This window comes from Coturnix japonica, chromosome 14 (genome assembly GCF_001577835.2).
Source record: "Coturnix japonica isolate 7356 chromosome 14, Coturnix japonica 2.1, whole genome shotgun sequence".
Taxonomy (NCBI): domain Eukaryota; kingdom Metazoa; phylum Chordata; class Aves; order Galliformes; family Phasianidae; genus Coturnix; species Coturnix japonica.
This window is the reverse complement of record NC_029529.1, coordinates 9,450,070-9,468,621: the sequence shown is the minus strand read 5'-3', so window position 1 is coordinate 9,468,621 and position 18,552 is coordinate 9,450,070. Positions and strand designations below refer to the sequence as shown.

Here is an 18,552-nt window from a genome sequence, read left to right as displayed (position 1 = left end):
CTGAAGCACTGACTGAGCTCCTGGGAGAAGGATGGAGTCAGCCCTGGGAGCACAGGTGAAGGCAATTCAGCTGTGTAACTAGAAGGGGTGGAACCTGGCTGCAGCTCTCTTAGACCCCATTTAAGGGCTGACTGCCATTAAGGAAGGTTCTTTTTCTGGAGCTCCCTCCTTGGCTGGAGCTTTTCCCTGTAAACCTGGAGTCTTCTGATGTGGGTGAGTAATATTCTTCCCTTCCTTTATAGCACCTTTCTGTCATGCTGGTCTTTCTGTCACTGCACTTTTGTTGTTATGCCTTTCCCATTATATTACCTGTCCAGTTGTTACAGTAATACATTGTCGGTTGGAACTGTAGGCTTTAGGTCAGTGATCAACAAATGGAGCTATGTGAACTGAAGCAAGTAGTTTCCCTTTGGAAGTCATGGAAGCAGGTACAGAGACATCCTAGATGCCCTGCAGCATCTGGCTCCAGAACATACCCAGGTTGTGGTTACATGCCTGTATTAATTTCACTAGCATCTTCATTAAAGCTTTTGAATGTGTGAAGTTTTCCTGTTTCTAAGGATTTCTGTCACTGTTCTGACACTGTCAATGTGTCCAATTACCTGTGAGTTTGCAGTACTGGAGCAGTCAGTCTCCTCATCTCAGTAATGAATTTGGGGAAAATAAGCAAAGCACTGTATCAAGCATCAATTTCATTGTAAGTAGAAGCTTGATGAGATCACTTGTATTGAAATACATGCAGTCCTTTCCAAAATGCTTTATCTTCCCAGCATTGTTAATTTTGTTTAAGGCTTATTTGACTGTTCAAAACAATACTTTTATTTCTGTTCAGATGGGATTTCAGGGAAGTTCAGGAACTGAACAAATATTCAGGAGCAGAAAATACTCTTTATTGCCATTGTGCCAGATATTGCAGGAAGTCAGAATGAGGAATTTAGGAAAGCCATGGAAATGAGAATTGCTTTAATTCAATAATGGGTTCACTGGCTTTCTAATTAGGTTGAACTGTATATTGTAGCTCCATAAGTATCTTATAAATCTATGACATGCGACACAGTTACATCAAAAACATCTTGTAAACTATCAAATAGATCCACAGGAATTAAAAATTATTTCTTAATTCTTCTGTGTCTTTTTCAAATATTTCCCGGATCAAAGATGTCATTTTATTTAGTCTTACACAGTTCAAAAGCACTGCAACACATCTTTAAAAACATTCACTAAGATCTCGGATGATAGGTTACTATTACAACTTACAGTAACGTCTAACTTACATTATATGAGTCATATTACCTTAAGTAACTTCACCAGCACCAAAACATTGAAGTATTACATTTTACAGAACTCACTTAAGCATGTGGAATTTTTACTTTAAAGGATTTTCCCTTAGTCTTCTTAGAGAGCTGGTTTAGTCAGCTTTGACTGAGTAGCCTGAGCATCAGATAGATGTGGGCTGGCTGCGGTCTTTTGTTAAAACATTCAGAGAAGCAGCTGTAGCTTTCTCCTGCTGCCATGACACTGCCCTTAAGAGCTTCACAGCTGTAGTCACTGCTGTCTGGAGGATAACTGGTATGATGAAGTCATTCACAGTTTCTAGGCCTTCATTTTTTTATTTTTTATTATTATTCTCTTTCACAGCACCAAAGCTCAGTTTTAGGAAATGATGAATTTCTTTGTTTTCAGCTTAAAAGTAATGATTTTTGAATAGATAACATGAAGCTGTGTTTTTCATTTGTCAACACACAGAGCTGGCATAAAATAGGCTTCTGGGGTTTTCCAGTTCCTCAAGCTGTCACCTTTTTGTGTGTTGTCACGAAGAACTCACTATGATAGTAGAAGAGAGGGACTAGCCACCTCAGGGAGACACTAGGGAGAAGGAAGATTCTGTGTGGAAGGTGTACACAGATTGGATGTCCTCACCATGCCCTAACACTGGAGATGAGTACTGAATTTCTCCAAATACTCTGAAGTTCTTATTGTGGACTTTTACATTTGATTTTACTCTGAACTACAAAACCACATTAAATCTGCAGTGTTAATTGTGTACATGTAGCACCCACACTTGGTACCTGGCTTCAGGTATGTAAGCATCGCATATAATGTGTGGTAGAGGCTGCCAATGCGACTGGAATCCTAGCATACATATCAGGAGTCTAAAGGGAAACCAAGAGCAAAGTGGACCATGCAGGCTGTCCTACATTGTGTTTAGGGATAGCAGAAAGAAGAGAAAGCAAAAAAAAATTGTCTTTCTAAATAATGTGTGTTGATGCTGCATGAGCTGCCAGCTGGAATTGTTTCAGAAACATTGATAGTGCAGCAGGTGTACTTCTAAAGTCATAAAGATTTCCTTATTGATCATACTAGTAATGTGTAGCTGATTTATCAGAATCTTTGTATTTTGTAGACAATACTGAGAAGAGTTTATGGCAGCTGGAAGTTAGTCAATCAGTCTTGCCACTTTTATTCCCCCTAGTGACCAGACTGACCAAGGAATCCACGCTTCAGAGTTTTCTGTTGTTGCAATGATACCTGCTGTTCATAACTCCTGTTCACGCTGCCGTTTCAGGCCAACAACTCTTGCTGCCAGGAGAAACACAGCCCCAGTGATCACTTCTGCGACAAAAGAGATCCAGACCAGTGCCAGAGACCAGCCAAACCTGATGTCAATTTCTACCAGGACATCCTTACTCCTCAGGAGGCAGACAGCTTCTTCAAAGGCAGCAGCTGAATATGCAATGTAGACACCAATCCCGGTAAGCGTAACCAGAGCTGGGTAAGAAAAACATGTTCAGACAATCACAATTCACTACAGAAAGTAAAAATCCTTATGTAACTCTCTGGGCATCCTTGCCATACCTTCTTATCTACCCAGGGCAGATTAAGTTAGATCGAGTTAAAATTGTTCTTTGGGGAGGGGTGAGAGGAAAATGAACTGTCAGGTCCTGACAGAATAAATACAAAATGGTTGAACAGCAGTGTGTTATTCTGAAAGCAAAGGCTTGCTCAACATTTTTCTCCAGAAGGTAAAGTGATGTTTTCCAGATATAATCTCTTATTATTTAAATCCATTAAGCCAAGAGTTTGATATACTACCTCCAAAAAGGAAAAGCAGACCCGTCATTAGAAGCAGTAGATATGCCCTGGCAAGAATACTGATAAATCCAGTCATAGCTCCAAAAATCATCAGTATCAGGCTGAGAGGCATCAGGATGACAAATGTCCCATGCATGTCTGAAGAAGAAATGAAGAGTGTTAGAATTGTAATGTTTTACTATCGTGTCTCTTGATGCATTAATAATTACTGAGTGCAGATCCCCCACTCAGCATCCAAGCCTTGTTCTGTGCATTCAAAACAAGAAGCTGAACCATTTCTGTGGCTTTCAGTTTAAACAGGCAGGGCATGGTATGGAGAAGAAGGTATCATAGGGTGAACCCTCCACGGTATGTGATTCTGAGACCATGATGATAAAGGGTATGTTAGTGCAGATGTGTTTTAGCAATAAATATCTACTTGGACACTAAGCCCAGCTGGAAAGCAGGTGGTGTGCTGGGTATCTGTTAGTCACTTGCGACCTTAAGAAGTCATGCTGGCTATCTGAATTATAAGTATCACAGTGAGTGGTATTGTTCTGTTTGGGTGATGGAGCCTAACCAACACTTTGGTTAAATGCCTTCTGTCTATCATATACCCTCTGCCAAACTGATCTACCAAATTGTTGACCTTTTCCATTGTTGTAGCTGAACAACAAGTACAGGTACATTTTCCCATCCAGCTTTGATTCTACAACTGTCATTGTTTTCTACAGCAGCTTCACTAAGTACATTAACCTATGCTGGTTGCTTCCTCTTGTTAATTTTTTTACATTAGTCCTTATTGATCCCTGTAATATCTTAATAGCTGTGTAAACAGAGGGTTGTTGTGTATTCTTTCATATCGTGCTGTTTTCTCCACCATAGACCATCTTTGTCTCACCATTCTTTCTCACACAATCTATCTATATTATTCAACCCAATGTTTTCTGGAATAACTAAAACAAGTGCTCAGCTTCTGGTGTCTTATTTCTTAGTAGAGTTTGAGCACAGTAGAGACCAAAGTTACTCAGAGCGGAAAACTTGCATTAGCCTGTGCTTCATCATTTCCCATCTGTCCCTCACCAATCACAGCTGCTGCTATCAAACCTGAGGGCAGTAGCACTAATGGCGTTCCTTCGCTTTCCTGTCTGCAGTGGGATTTTTGACTACTGCAGCTAGAACTGTAACCTTAGATAGGACAAGTGCAGTGAAGAAGATAAGACTATTCAGAGCACTTACTTTTGAGCCAAAAGGAGAACGAATCCATACCAGAGTATTATCCTGGGGAGAGTCATAAAGTACATTAATGATCTGTGACGCTGCATAGAGTGGCAGAGTAACTGATTTTTTTTTATTTTGCCATCTGAAGCAAAAATATCTTTTAGGGGTATCTCGGTTGAAACCCACAAACCCCATGAATCACCTGCAGCTCATTAAAAATCAAATATTTAACGGGCTGCATTTGGTTAAACAGGACTTGTGTCACCTTCCAGTGTTCCAGTTCAGTACCTAATACTCATTTGTGCTGCTTCTATGCAATCTGCAACTGCCTGTGAAACTTATTCTAAAATGCTGCCATGGAAACCACTCAGGAATTTGAATTCATGCTGTCTGGCATATGATATTATACTATTATATTCCTTGATTAGAGGGAGGGAATTAGTTTATAGGAGGACATGACTTAAAATATCTTTACTGTATTTCTGCTTTCAGTAATCATGTGTGGAAGAAGATCAAACATAAATTTAGAGGTCAAACATGTTGTTGTGTTTTTAGGTTGCCTTGGAATACGCAGGTTGGTTTTGTATTACATGCAAAGCTTCATTCTGATAAAATTGGTAGTCAAGGGAAAAAAAAACAAGCATTTTGCACGAGAAAAGGCTTGCACGCTTTCTGTAGAGCAGCATTCACTTTTTCCACTTCCATTTCTCAGTAGTGCCTGAGTTCCCTGTTGGTAGACCCTAAAAGATCCAATGCTATAAAACAGGCAAACGTTTAAAAACCATTCCACTTCTATGGACTGAAAATACTTTAATTGCTCAATCCTTCTTGTAGTTTTACTCTTGCTAGCTGAAGCTGTGACCAAATGTCTGCAAGAGTGACATCTGCAGAGTGTATCCATATCTGTGAGTTGGGCAGATGCTTCTAAATTACAATCCAGCGCAGTTGTTGATGAGTAGTGTCATGGTTTTGTAATAACGGGTCTCTGGAATGAACTACAAAAACTGACTGGTATCAAAGCTGACCAGTTGCAGGTCCAGCAGATGTTACCATCTCCTGTTAATATGCTGGAGCTCCACTGCTTCAAACAAACTTTGGATTTGTTTGCACAGCTTGTGATAGAAAGCAATAGTCATTACATCAGAAATATCCCAAATGACAGCAGCTCAGAAGACCTTAATTAAAGACCTGTTTATCTTCCTCAGCAGTAACTAAATAGCCAGTCAGAAAGCACTGCATGGAAAGCTACAGTTCAACAGAGTGCTGGCAGTAGCACAGCCAGCAGGGCTGCTCTGGAAAGGTTTGGCAGGGCTCAGATTGAACAGCATGCTTAGAAGGCCTAATGACTATCTCTGTGAATAGGGAGAAGAGTGGGTGCAGCTGGTTGGTGACTGCAGGTCCATGCGCTGTGAGGAAATCCAGTCTTGTTTTACTATTTTCTTAAATTAATTTTGTTGAGGAAGAAACTGAGGCAGCTGTTACACCAGGGGTACTCAGTGACTGCCTCTACAGCAGGGATTGCTTTCCTGCCAGCTTCCCTGCCAGAAGCACTAACTTATCTGCAGCCTCATGGGTCTGAGTAAGTTAATGACTATAAAAAATACACTGGGGACAATATTTCAGCAGCTGTGGACAGGCAGCTGTATGCTCCAGAATTGATTTTTACAAGAAGAGCATTTCCTTTCAGTGGGGTGTAAGTGGAAACTTCAGCCCATGTTTGTGAAGAGGTGCCCGGAAGCACAATAGGCTTTTTGGTTTCTGCCCAAAATGGACAGGCTTCCATTACACTGAATTAGCAGAGCAAAAAAAGGAAATGAAAGTTACATTATGAAAACTTAGTAGTATTTCCCTCAAATATATCTTTTCAGAATACTTCATGAGACTGTACGGAGCTGTATGAAAATACACACCTGTGGTAGAAAAGCATTTTATAAATGCAGAAAAGCAAGTGGTAGGTAGTCTGGCATATCTTCTTTAAACAGTGGCTGGTGTTCCAAACAAATACATAATCATCCTATAAAGTAAACAGTAGTTTGAAGGCATTTTTATACAATGTGGGTGAGAGGTATGTCGTGTTCAGCTGAAGGGAGTGGTGAGGAAAGAACTGGAAGTTTAATGTACAGGAGAAGAAGTGCTTGTGTCTGGGCCATGAAAGAAACAGCTCAGAGGTGCTCCAGTGATGTGAAAGTACATTGCACCCTCAGGGTTAACAAGACCTGGGCTGATTGCCTCAGTAATGCTGCTGGTAGCACGGAACTTTAATTTGAATGCCCAATTTTTCTATTTTGTCTGGAGTTCTATTTGAAGCACGCAATAAGGCTACTAGGAAACTGCTGGAGATGAATAGGAGAGATTGGAAATGTGGAGGGAGAGAACACGAAGGCTTTTCATTCTCTAACGAGGGGTTTGTCCTCTGTCAGCGACCAGCACTTCTATTTCACTTAGACCCAGCTCTCTGCACGCAGGTACAGACTCTCTTCCATCTTTTTGGCACTCGTGTCTATTAAAGTCATGCCAGAAAGAGTATAGGAGCACTGAAAAAAGCAGAGCAAGATTACTGATGAGAGACTTAAGTGCCTGCACTAGGAGACAGTGCTTTAAAGCTTTTTGGGAATAACAGGCAAGGTTAGCAGAGCTGCTGAAATTCAGTCTGCCAATCAAGCAGTGAGAAAAGTGAGTGTACATCTGGGCAGAATTAGATTAATTGAAACATGTAAGCATTGTTCACACTGACATCCACAAATGAGCATAGAAAATAATACAAGTTTTTAAACTAACTGATGAAGGCAGCGCAGTTAGCTGGATTGTCTTACATAGCAACACATGAAGAAACTGCTTGAATTACCCTTACTACACTGGGTGCTGGAATTGTCCTATGAAAGTCTAATTAAAATTTGTTGTCAATTGTGGTTTGCCCAGATCTGCCTAAATACAATTCAGGGACCACAGTCAGAAAACACTTCAAGAAAGAAATACAAGGCTGAAGTAGAACATAAATACCAAACCAGATGGCACCTTCAGAAATGTGTGTGTTTCCTAGAAGTACAGCTGCTGTTGCTGTGCAGCTGTGGTCTCATCACACTGGAGCTGCATTGAAGCTGTGCACCTAAAATATCAGAGTTCACTTTGTTGGGTATTCTAATCAAATCTAATAGGTTTGTTTAGTTAAAGTGTCCTATTTACTCATTTTTAGACAGACTATGCCTGCTTATAATAAAGCAAGTGAGTATCTTTGCAGGCTTGTAGGCTCTGCGTATAAACAGTGTTTGATGTGAGAGACAAAATCTCTCTGAGTCTCTGAAGAGTCTGTACGTGCACTTATGGATCCAATTTTTTCATATATCCCCTATTTTCTTACCCTGCCTGACTACCAAAGAGGTGTCCTTTGTTTCCAAGCTGATGTCATTTTTAGAATAAAAGCTCTGGAATAGTTTTGATTCTGTTTTAGCAGAATTCAGTTTTTACTGAAGAGCTGTAATCTAAAACCTCTTTATGTGAGAGGAATACAGATGCAGCATTTACAAACATAATGTTGTCTTAACGTTTTAGGCAACTTCTGACCTCACTGGTTGAGGTGCCTGTATGTAAATGTGATTGGTGTGGTTAGGTTTAATCAATTCATTGTTAGCTTTGAACTCCTCAAAGGATTCAGCAGTGCAGGAGCCAATCAGTGTCAGTTATCTTCATGGTTTTTATCATCATCATGCAGCTATGGCCCTCTGCTTTAAGGAAGGAAGGTGAAAGAAATGGCAGCTTTCTATTTTCAAGTATAGAGATGGTCTGTGCTGATAGGCTCCAACCTGTCACTGTGTTGGTGGTGATGCTGCTTATTCCTACTTGAACTTCCCAGCAACACAACTGCATTGCATCAGTACCCCTGGGCTTGCTTTGCCATTGTTGCTGCATCAGTACATTCTGGTACTGACAAACCTAAAGATAAAGAGCATCAGGTGTGCAGATAGAAATTTTAATTAACTTTTTGAGCACGATGTTCTTCACAGAGCTGTAATGCTTCTTTTAGTTATTGTTTCCTTAAATTCCTGTACCATAATACTTTTTCAGAGGGAGGGATCCCAATGACAAGGTAGAGAAGTGGCTGAATTAAATGTTAAATGTCTTATGTGGGAATCTTCAACATTCCTGCCTTTTGCTTATAACAACCCTGAGCCCTCCCAGGCAGGAAGGTGCTCTCATGGCAGAAACTGGCTGACCCTGACATCAAGCAGAGGGTTCTGCCAACAGCAATCCCTCTTAAAGTCCACGTACAGTGAAAGTACAGTGCAGATCTCAGAGCCCCTCTGAAGCAGTGCTGGGAGCATGTGTGTGGACCAGAGAGGTGGGCAGGGTGTGGGGAAGAAGAGGAATAACACAGCAGTTACTCACATAAGAGCTGTCGGTGTGAGTCGGTGATGTTTGAGTTCTCATGCCAGAAGGGGTTGATCAAAGGGTAGCACTTGCTCCTAACTGATATAGAAGGGGGGGGGGGGAAATAGGAAAAAATGTTAAGCTAAAGATTATTATTGTTATACATAAACAGTAATGCAATAAACACATAATAATATCCGTTCACGTGATTTAGGGATACAAAGTGAGCGCTGTGTGGTGTTGCGGATACTCTTTCCATCATCAGCAATCACTTGAACAGCTCTAATCCCACCGGACTTCCGCCCCTTAATTTCCCCTGTGCCAGATGAAATCTGATCTCTTCCCTTCTAACTGTTTAACGCTTATTCAATTGGTCTGAATTAAAAGTTAATGCCAAAGTACTTTGCGAGAGCAGCAAACTCGCTCTGCTCGTACCCAGTAGCAGGAGTCAGGCGTTGGGCATCCTCCGTGGATGGAGGGAGAGCCGGGTGGGGCGGGCAGCCCCCGGCTACGGACAGCAGAGAGGACAGCAACAGCACGGTAAGGGACCCACTCCCACCGCCCCCCACCGCCCCACTCACGCCGGCAGGTCCGCCAGAGCCCCGAGTGCGAGCTGAGCGCGGCAGTGCCATTGGCGGCCGTCTCCAGGCGGGAGGCATCGATGATGTACCAGAAGTCCGTCGCGATGGCCACCACGAGGAAAACGAAGCTGGAGGCTCCCACCAGAGCCACAAGCAGCGACAAGACACTCAGGCTCACCCTCATGCTGGACCGCGGTAGGAGATGCACACTGATGGGAAGGGTGGTGCGGGATGAAGCGATGCCCGCAGGCAGCAGCGCAGCTCCCGGGCGGTTCGCATGGGCGCTCCATAGGGAGTCTCATTCTGTTTGCTTGCTCAGATCTCATCCCAGGCTCCCCAGGGGAACGCTAAGTAACGCCCAGTCATTACACAGTCATTGTCTGCTCTCTTCTGGAGAAGAAAAATTCTATAATCAGAGTGTGAATGTTTCCGATAAACAAGCACAAAATAGTTAATGAAAAAGCAGTCAGTGTGGGTTCAGCTCTGCAATGCTGTCGGTGCCTTTAATTCGGTTTTCTTGCTGGTGAGACAAGCTTCCCCTGGGAAAAAAGTGGATATTCAGTAAGTATAGAGACACAGAAGCCAACAGCTGCACTTGCCCTTTTAACTTATAGTTCATTTACTCCTCTCGTGAACTTTTCAACCTCAGTGATTCAGGAATTTTCAACCTGTTGGCCAGGTGTCGTGTGCTTGGATAGCAAAACAAAGTTCTCCACTGATGGTTCATCTACATCAACAGCCTTTTTATTCATCCCAAGTTCAAAGCACTTTGCATAGCAGCGGATGCTAATCATAGTTTCCATTATTGCAGAAATACACGGTGCATTCAGAGCACTGCAATCAGATGAACCTCAGCTTATTGCTCTCACTTTTCATTCTGATTTAATGTGTCTGTAATAAAAAGAGCAGAATAACCTGAGCATCCAAGGGCACTGCGCTTAGGGCATTAGGCTCGAAACAATTAGTTCTAATTTAGTTCCCTGCTGTATGCAAAGAATACTAAGTCGTTTTGGTAAAGCAATTTAAACAGAGGCACTTGGTGCTGCCTGGACATGTGATTCCTAAAGGCTGTAACACTTTTGAGTGGAAGGGTAACCACTATCAGCCAGATCACAAATGGATTGGGAGGATAAATGGATGCCCCATCCTTGGAGGTGTTCAAGACCAGGTTGGACGGGGCCCTGGGCAACCTGATCTAGTAAATGTGTATGTTTGGTGGCCCTGCTAAGCAGGGGGGTTGGAACTACATGATCCTTGAGGTCCCTTCCAACCCAGGTCATTCTGTGATAAATATCTGTCAGTGTTGTAAGATATTAATTCAGTATGGCAATGTATGGCGATAGATATCAAAGTATTAAAAGAATGCATACATGTGTGCCCATAGCAGCACCTGCTCTGCGCTCAACAAGAGCAACAATCTGCCTGCACACACATAAAATATGTGAAAAACAAGATATTAAGCTGCTTTTTATTGTTACACTTAGTTCCTTGATGATCTCCTGTGGCCTTTCTGATAGCTGCTCTTTTAATCTGAAACCAAGAAATATCTTTTTTCCTTTGTCTATATCATTATAATGTGACCCAGAGCCATTGTTTTAAACCCCCGTTTTTATTACTGTTACAAAATAGATTGCTGTAGTGAGATTTTGGGCATAGGGAAAGGGTCAGTAAACACATTAGAGCAGCCACCGCAGGCTCTTCAGCTTCCATGCTACCTGTTCCAAAGCATCGGATCAGAACGTACTTTGAATTGAATATAATCAGCAACCAGAGTTTGGAGTATCTTTCAACAAAATGCAGTTATTTTAAGGTCTGATTGCAAAGCCAAGACTGTGAATGGGGAAATTAATCCTAAAGCTTATGAGTGTGCACTGAGGCGGCCCTTGAGGCCGGGGCCGCTCTGAGGGACGGATGGGCGGGACGGGCGCGTCAGCCGCGCGCCGGAAGGGGCTGCGGGCTCCAAGATGGCGGCTGTGTGTGTGTGAGGGGCCGCTCCGAGCTGTGCCTCTGGGTCAGTGCGTGTGAGGCGTAGCGTTGTCCTCACGGCTGCGGTGCCCTCGTGTTTAAAACGCGTTTCTCAGGATGTTCGGGGGAATAAATGTGGCTTTTTTGTGTGTGTGTGTGTGTCTGTAGAGGAAATTTTTGTCTGCGCCTTGGAGCCGCGGGCACGGGGCAGCGAGGAGGGTTGTTTGTTTTTGGGGAGAAAAATAGAGAACTCCTGGTGGGTGTGTGAGAGGAGCCAATTTATCTTCGGGAGGAGCCAGTATTAGTACAAAATATATGGAACTAAGCTGCATTCATGGCGTTGGTTTCTGAGGGAGCCTGTGCCCAGGCTGTGCTCTGCCCTCACCCACTGCAGGGCTGTGTCTGGGTGTTCTCTGCTTTGTCACGGGATGGTTGGTTGCTTTTAACACAAATTAATGAGCAGTGTGCCTTCCTGGAGCATGTAGTGTCCGGGTTGAACTGTAACTGTAGGAGCATTGTAAAAGGGAGCTCTGAAGCACTGTAGCTTTGTTGGTGTAACCTGGTTCCTCACCACAGGGTAGTGTTAGCGAGCTGAAAGCTGTCTGTGTTTGCTTGTAGGTTGGAGACCCCTACACACAACCTGGTATCTCATCAGGGCACGGTGGAGCTTATGTGACTGAGGCCTCAGATTCTGCACCCTGAGGTCGTGCTGAGCAGTCTCCATGGCGGCTGTGCTTCACAGCGGGCTGCCTGGTGATGGCAGCTGCCCCCATAGGTGTCCCTCTCACTGACGTACCATGGGAGACATCACGGAGAAGGAAATGGATAGTGGCACGTTCAAAAGCGACGCCGTCCTTTCTGATGTGCACTTGCACTGTCCCAACAAAAGTCATCTCATGGTACGACTGAATGCAGTTGGACAGCCAGGTAATGCATGTTTAGACTGATGGAGCTGTGTTTTAATTGCACTCTAATGTATTTGTATCGTCTTAACCCTCCTTTGAGGTCTGGGAAGGGGTGGATCTAATTATGACCTCAATCAGGCCAAAATCAGGTAATTAATGCTGTGGTACATTGTCATACTGCTTAGCATTCACTTGCTGTGACTCGACACAACCTTTCAACACAATAATATAACGATGTGTTTTATATAATCTGAGTGTCCATAGTCTTAAAAAATAAACAAATTTCCCATACCAGGGCTGGATTGTAGTATGACAGCTTTTACTCTAAAAAATCCAGCAGTGGTCTGCCACCATACACTTCGGTATGTGAAATGCACATCAAATGTCATGCAAGTGATGTTTGCATATAGAGTCTGTTCTTCCCTAGCATTGATCTTTAGCTTTACCCTCCTCCCACTCCTTGTTCTTGCAGTGTTCCTGTCATGTTTCAAACTCCTTTGGAACACAGATGATCAGGCCTCTGAGAAATACAGAGGAGAAACTACAACTGAAAGAGAACACCAGTACGGACGTGGAGATGAACTACCTAACGAGGACGGGATGAATCTGAAATGTGAAAAAGAATTGAATACTGAAGGAATAGAAGCTCTGCTGGATGAGGATGGAGACTTGGAAGTGGTCAGGAGGCCTCAAAGTGCCAGTGACTCAGAGGCAGAGGATCTTATGAGGGATAGAGTATATCCTGTAATTCTGATGAAAGGAAAAGCAAATGCTTTTGAAGATGAAGAACAAGAATGTACTTACAGCAGTGTTATTAAAATAGGTAAATAGTAGGCTTACGTTCAAGGAGAAATTGAATAAATAGGTGCTCAAGTAAAACAAAAGAAAACTGAGTTGGTCTTTTAATTGAAAGAGAACTTGGTAAGTCAAAGTAGATAGTAAACCATAATAATACTGTGATATTGTTAAGTGCTTTAAAAGCAGTTTTTCTTCAAAAGTGGACATTTGGATATTGTGGAGAAATGGTTTTCCTTAATTAGAATTGGGTTTTCACCATTATCCAGCATTACTGTGTAGAATTAATAGTGCTCAGTTCTAGATTTAAAAGGGAAGCATTAATTGGCTTTTCAAATTTACTATTATGGAACTTGATCTGAACCATGTTTGAAACAGTACTCTCTTCCATTTTCACAGAGCATACTATGGCAACCCCCTTAGAAGATGCTGGCAAACAAGTATGTATTGTGCCTTCTATTGTCTTGCTGCTTGTGTGTTGTGCTTTGGAATCTGTCTGGTTTAACTGCTACTCTTCTCCAAAGGTCTGGCGTGCAGCCTTTCTTCTTGCTGATTATATTCTGTTTAAACGGGACGTGTTCAGGAATTGCACAGTGCTTGAGCTTGGAGGCGGTACTGGAATTGCAAGCATCATCATGGGAATGGTTGCCAAAAGAGTTTATTGCACAGGTAAGGCAGTTATTTTTCATGAAAAATCTTCATGAAGCTTCACAAAGCAGTATTTCAACCTGGGATTTTCATCATCACCTGCTCTTTTTTTTAGTTGTTACTTTGTTGTCAGTGCATATGGAATCTTGTTGTTCATTGAAAAATGGCAAGCGCTTTCATGACATTGAAAAAGCAGTAATAATTTCAGGTGCAAGAGTTTTAAAAACCAAATACTTTTCTAGATTAAAACTGGTAGGGTGGCGATCTAACTCCTTTTATCGAGGATGATATGGAGCTTAGGAATGAAAGAAAGAAGCAAGATGGGTGCGATGGAAGCAGTCATGAGGGAAGGGAATTGCTCTGAATTTTACTTCAGTTTGAGAGAAGTTGAGATCAATGGTCTGAGAGGTCAGAAGAATGCACAGCACATGTGAAATATTCTCATATTGAATGTTGTCGTTATTATTTTCTTCCAGACGTTGGTGAAGATCTTTTGGCCATGTGTGAACAAAATGTTGCATTAAACAAACACCTGATGGAGCCAGGAGGTAAGTGCTGTACAGGCTGTGTTTGTGCAATTGCTTGTCTATGGATTTCTGTAGAACTAAACAGCATAAGTCATCGTCGATCTGGCTGGCATGTTTACTGGTAGGTTAAACTTCTGTTTTGGTTAAGTTACTCATTTAGAAAGATGCTAGAAGTGTGTACTTGTTTCAAAATGGTACTTGCAGGTGACATGTAGAAGAGAAATTAAGATATTTCTGATGATGAGGTTCGTCTTATTCTCCTTTTGGCAGTGGATGACTGGTTTTGTAAATGATGTCCAGTCTTATTTGTTTCGTGTATCCTCTTAGTATATTTCATCACATGTTTCAGTACTGGCTGAAAGATCATTTGTGACTGTTGGGATCTTTCTACACCCACAGGAGGAGAAATTAAAGTAAAAGAACTGGACTGGCTGAAAGATGAGTTCTGCACTGGTACGTAGTTGTTTTTGTAGTTGGGTTTATGAATCCTGCTTTGTTTTTTAGGTTTTCTTATCAGTTGAATGGTAGTAGTGCGATGTAATCATTCAAAAAGTAGAACAACTATTTGAGGAAGTAAAATCATCCTTACACTTTCAAAGCCTTTCTTGGGACTTAGAGGCTTATCGAAAATACTTGATACTGCCAGATGAACAGGTGTGATGGTTTTCAGATATCAGAGAAAGGTTCTAAATTTTAGAAAGCATCAAAATTTGTGTGAAAATGCATTTGCTTTCTAACTGAATCTGTACTCTTACTGCAGGATAGTAATTGGTAGTAAATTCTTATGTCAAGGAAAACTTCCTCGTGCCATCAGCTGTGAACAAACTGCAAGAGAGAGAAAGCAAAAGCAAAGGACTGAAGGGAACTTCAGAGAGCAAATAGGGGAATTTCCCTTCACTGAGTTGCTCTGCTTGCTGAGTAGCTGATTGCTGTGGGAATTAAAATACTTGTTTTAATCAAACATTTGAGTCAGTTAAAGGTGTGCACCAAAGCCGTCTTCTTTTGTTACAGATCCAGAAACTCCCTATAGCTGGTCTGAAGAAGAGATTGCAGATTTGCATGACAACTGTACTGTGATAATGGCAGCTGATGGTAGGAAAATGTAACCAGCAAGCAAATCTTTAAGATTTCTTTTTGTAAAGTGCAGCAGTGGATACTATCACTGGGTCGGTTGTAGCCATTATATATGTAATACCATGGGGGTTTAGGTAAAATAATGATTTGTTTGATTATAATTATTGAATTAAGGCTACTTGTTGTTTAAAGCCTGGGATTTAAGTAAATGCTACGCTTACCTGTAAACATACCATATGCTCTTAATGTTCTTCCCACAGTGTTCTATGATGATGACCTGACAGATGCCTTATTCAGAACGCTGTATAGAATCACACATAACTTGAAACATTCTTGCACAGTTTTCCTAGCCATAGAAAAGAGGCAAGTATTACCAACACCCTAACATAAGAAGGACTAGAATCTTATGTTCTTTCCTTTACTTGAAAGAAAGCCCTGATGTGCCTGAAGGCCCAGTTCTGATTATCATTGGTTGATGAAAGGCTGCTGTGAATGCCCAGTACAAGCATTCGTTAAACTTGTTTCATTTTTATTAGCTCAGAATTAGACCTCCAGAAAAGTGTGGCTTTTGTAATCTTATTTTAATGATGCATTAGGTAACCTTTGAGCAAATCAAGATTAATGGGTGGCCATTGTAATGTTTTGTCAGAGATTACAGAATACTTGCTGTGTTTTTGAGGTCCTGTGCTTTTATGGAGCAGAGTGAAAGAGCTTAGAATGAAAAAATACATTTCCTAGCTTGCATCCCCCCATCGTAATTGCTCTTGTGTTTTCTTTCAAGGAGTTCAGTATGTCAGCAGTAGCTATTCATGTCATTTGGTGCAGAGTGTTTATCCCAGAAACAAAGCCAGTGATTTTGTTGAGGCAAAATGTACTAAAATCAATGAAAAGTATCATCCAAGTCTTACTGGCTTTTTGATAGGACGGGACCTCGGGTAGGACAAACTTTCTGGGGGCAACATGGGTTATTTTTTTTTAACTATGGAAGTGAATTGCTCTAAAAAGACTTAAGTTTCCCATTAGCTGAGGAGAGTTACAGAGCTGTTCAACATGCAGGTGTAGAAAAAAAGGTTTTAACTTAAATATTGTCTTTGCCAGACTGAATTTCACTTTAAGACACATGGATGTTACGTGTGAAGCCTACAGTCATTTTAGAAGTACTCTAAATGATTTGGAGAACCTTCATGATGGAAAAATGAAATACAGCGTGGAACCCATTAAGGCTGATTTCTGCCAGTTTCTCATTTATGAACGGATTGAGCAGTTGGTAAGTGGCATTCATTAAAATAAATGGAATATGTTGGGCCAGCGGTGTGAAATTAGTTTTCAGCTGTGTACTTAACATGAAGTAGGAACAGAAGAACAAATGTTACGCTCTTATTTATTTCCATTTAGCTTTTCTTTGTATTAAAATGATTCCTGGCAGTGCTCGTATAGCCCACAATAGGCATAACGTGCCCTTTTCTATCACAGAGCAATTCAGTGGCTTAAATTGTTTCTTAACCTTTGAGGAAATGAGTGCGATCTCCATTACTTTGTAAAATGACAATTTTTGATTGACTGGAAAATGGACCAATATCTTCTCTTTGAATGTAAAAAAGCTTCCATTTTATTGTTTTCATGTTACCTTAACCCTGATGCGGGAATTAATGTTCTAGTATCTATGGAGAAGTCAACGGGTCGTAAATTTCTGGTATTTACATTCCAAGCACTCATAGTTTCCTCTGTTTTTTTTCCAGCTGTCTGCTCTTACGAGTATGATGCAGGGCAGCTAATGGCTTGTTGGCTTCTGTAGCAATACAGATAAAGGGACCTTTGGGGAGAACTTGCAAGTCTTGTACCAGCTTCTGAGTCTGTATCATGTAGCCAACATAGTGCCTTGTGTAGTGCAGTCTGTGTGCATGGCGTGGTTATGGGGTCTGCAGCAGTTTCATTGGATTAATTTGCTTTTCTTAGTGCTGACACCTTCAGGAATAAGTGTGTGTGCAAGTTGAGCTTTATTGTAATAAATCCTATTGATCTGAGATAATAACTATATGAATTTTTCCCCTCCTATAGGAATTGTGGAAGATCGTTGCTGGTCAGCAAACGTGACAGGGACATAGGAAAATAGAAGATGTTAATCTAAGAATAATGTTTTTGTGGGGATGCTTTACTGAAGAATTTCCTTTTAGAACTGAGTTCTCAGAAAGTGATTCCCTGCAGGTTTGTTTCACCTCTGCAAGTCTCGATTTTTTTTGGCTCTTAGAATGTGGTTTCTTTGCTTCTGTTACGAAACTGGTTAATGTTGATGTTCAGAGGATGTGCTGCCTGAGCAGCTGTGGCAGTGACACAGTGCTGTGCACTCTTTGGGACTCCTGATTGAAGCTTTAGTTTCTAACAAGGAGCTATTTCACCTTGATCCATATGGCTGATTTGCAGATGTCACACGTGTTCCTTTTTAGTTTTTGAACTTGGAATAGTTTTCTCTGTCTTATCAAGTTGCACATTATTTGTATTTATGGACAACTGTGAAACAATCTATGGGACAAGACCTGTTTGTCATTCATGGGCTTCCATTTAAGCAATCTGTTTATGAAACTTAGCTCTTCATTTTGGGTTTGTCTTACCTGAATCATTTTAGCTTAGTGCAACTAATTCTAAGCTGTTCAATTCTTGCCAGGTTGAGGATGGGAGGGGAAGCGACATACTTAAAATACTGAAGTTCTCAGTGTGTACATGTGAGGCTGGGAAGGTGACCCAGAATGTCTTGCCCCTGCAAATAGGGCTTTCAGTGCCTTAACTTTTACATTAAAGTATAATGTATTTATCAATTCTCTTCTGTTCTATTAATGAAACAAAAAATCGTGTTTTTATACTCATTACAAAGTCTGTGTGTACTATAGTGTTGATGTTTCTATCACTTACCATATGTGCGCTGCCACTGACGTTCTTGTTCCTGCTGGATTCCTCAGCATTGTGAGAATGTCATGGTGAAATGTTCCAGCCTGGGACTCGTGGGAGTGTGTTCGTCACATTAGAAGCATCTGGTTGTCTTTATGAAAGTCTGTTTTTTTGCTTGAGTTTGGTCCTTTTAGGTCACTTATTTCATAATGCAGGAGCATGAAGGTACATTTTGCATGAAGATACATTTTTCTCTGTTTTTCACGTTGCTTAATGAGATGAAAGGTCAGTAGAGAAAGGTGACGGCTTTTCCCTGTGAGTATAACCAAAGTAAAAATCCCATTATACCATCTTTCTTGCAGTGCTGGGCCTGTTGCCCCTCTGTTATTGTACCAAACCACGAGCGGTATCTCAGTTGTGCTATGTGCTGTCCGGGTGCTGCCCGCAGTGTTGATGCGGTGACGCTCCGTCCCGGCGCGTTGCCCAGCCCGTCACCGAGCTCCGCCCGCAGCCACG

At 41.6% G+C, this 18,552-nt stretch overlaps 2 protein-coding genes and 1 long non-coding RNA gene across 5 annotated transcripts in view; 2 read left to right on the top strand and 1 right to left on the bottom strand.

Moving 5' to 3' along the window:
* LOC107320841 overlaps positions 1-8,773 on the top strand; it is a 161,567-nt gene extending 152,794 nt beyond the window's left edge. Inside the window, exon 5 of the long non-coding RNA XR_004308961.1 lies at positions 2,567-8,773. This is a non-coding gene — a long non-coding RNA (uncharacterized LOC107320841). The remainder of the gene's footprint in view (positions 1-2,566) is intronic.
* TMEM114 (transmembrane protein 114) lies at positions 869-18,492 on the bottom strand. Of its 3 annotated transcripts, none has more exons than XM_032447565.1 (5): positions 18,061-18,492; positions 9,240-9,778; positions 8,677-8,757; positions 3,094-3,231; positions 869-2,769 (listed from the first exon to the last, which is right to left on the bottom strand). In XM_032447565.1, exons 2-5 carry the CDS (start codon positions 9,421-9,423, stop codon positions 2,537-2,539), a joined length of 636 nt encoding a protein of 211 aa, XP_032303456.1. In that variant the 5' UTR covers positions 9,424-9,778; positions 18,061-18,492; the 3' UTR covers positions 869-2,536. The 3 variants fall into 3 exon arrangements, with proteins under 3 accessions (XP_032303456.1, XP_032303457.1, XP_032303458.1); XM_032447566.1 differs by lacking the exon at positions 869-2,769 and adding an exon at positions 4,312-4,353 and having other exon boundaries at positions 3,172-3,231; positions 18,061-18,472; XM_032447567.1 differs by lacking the exons at positions 869-2,769; positions 3,094-3,231 and adding an exon at positions 6,203-6,307 and having other exon boundaries at positions 18,061-18,472.
* METTL22 (methyltransferase like 22) lies at positions 10,539-17,358 on the top strand. Its single transcript, XM_015877064.2, has 11 exons — positions 10,539-11,250; positions 11,823-12,131; positions 12,582-12,932; positions 13,304-13,344; positions 13,429-13,573; positions 14,029-14,100; positions 14,479-14,532; positions 15,091-15,171; positions 15,414-15,516; positions 16,252-16,420; positions 17,212-17,358. The coding sequence occupies exons 2-11, from the start codon at positions 12,002-12,004 to the stop codon at positions 17,245-17,247; spliced, it is 1,182 nt and encodes a 393-aa protein (XP_015732550.1). The 5' UTR covers positions 10,539-11,250; positions 11,823-12,001; the 3' UTR covers positions 17,248-17,358.
* Positions 18,493-18,552: the final 60 nt, after the last annotated feature.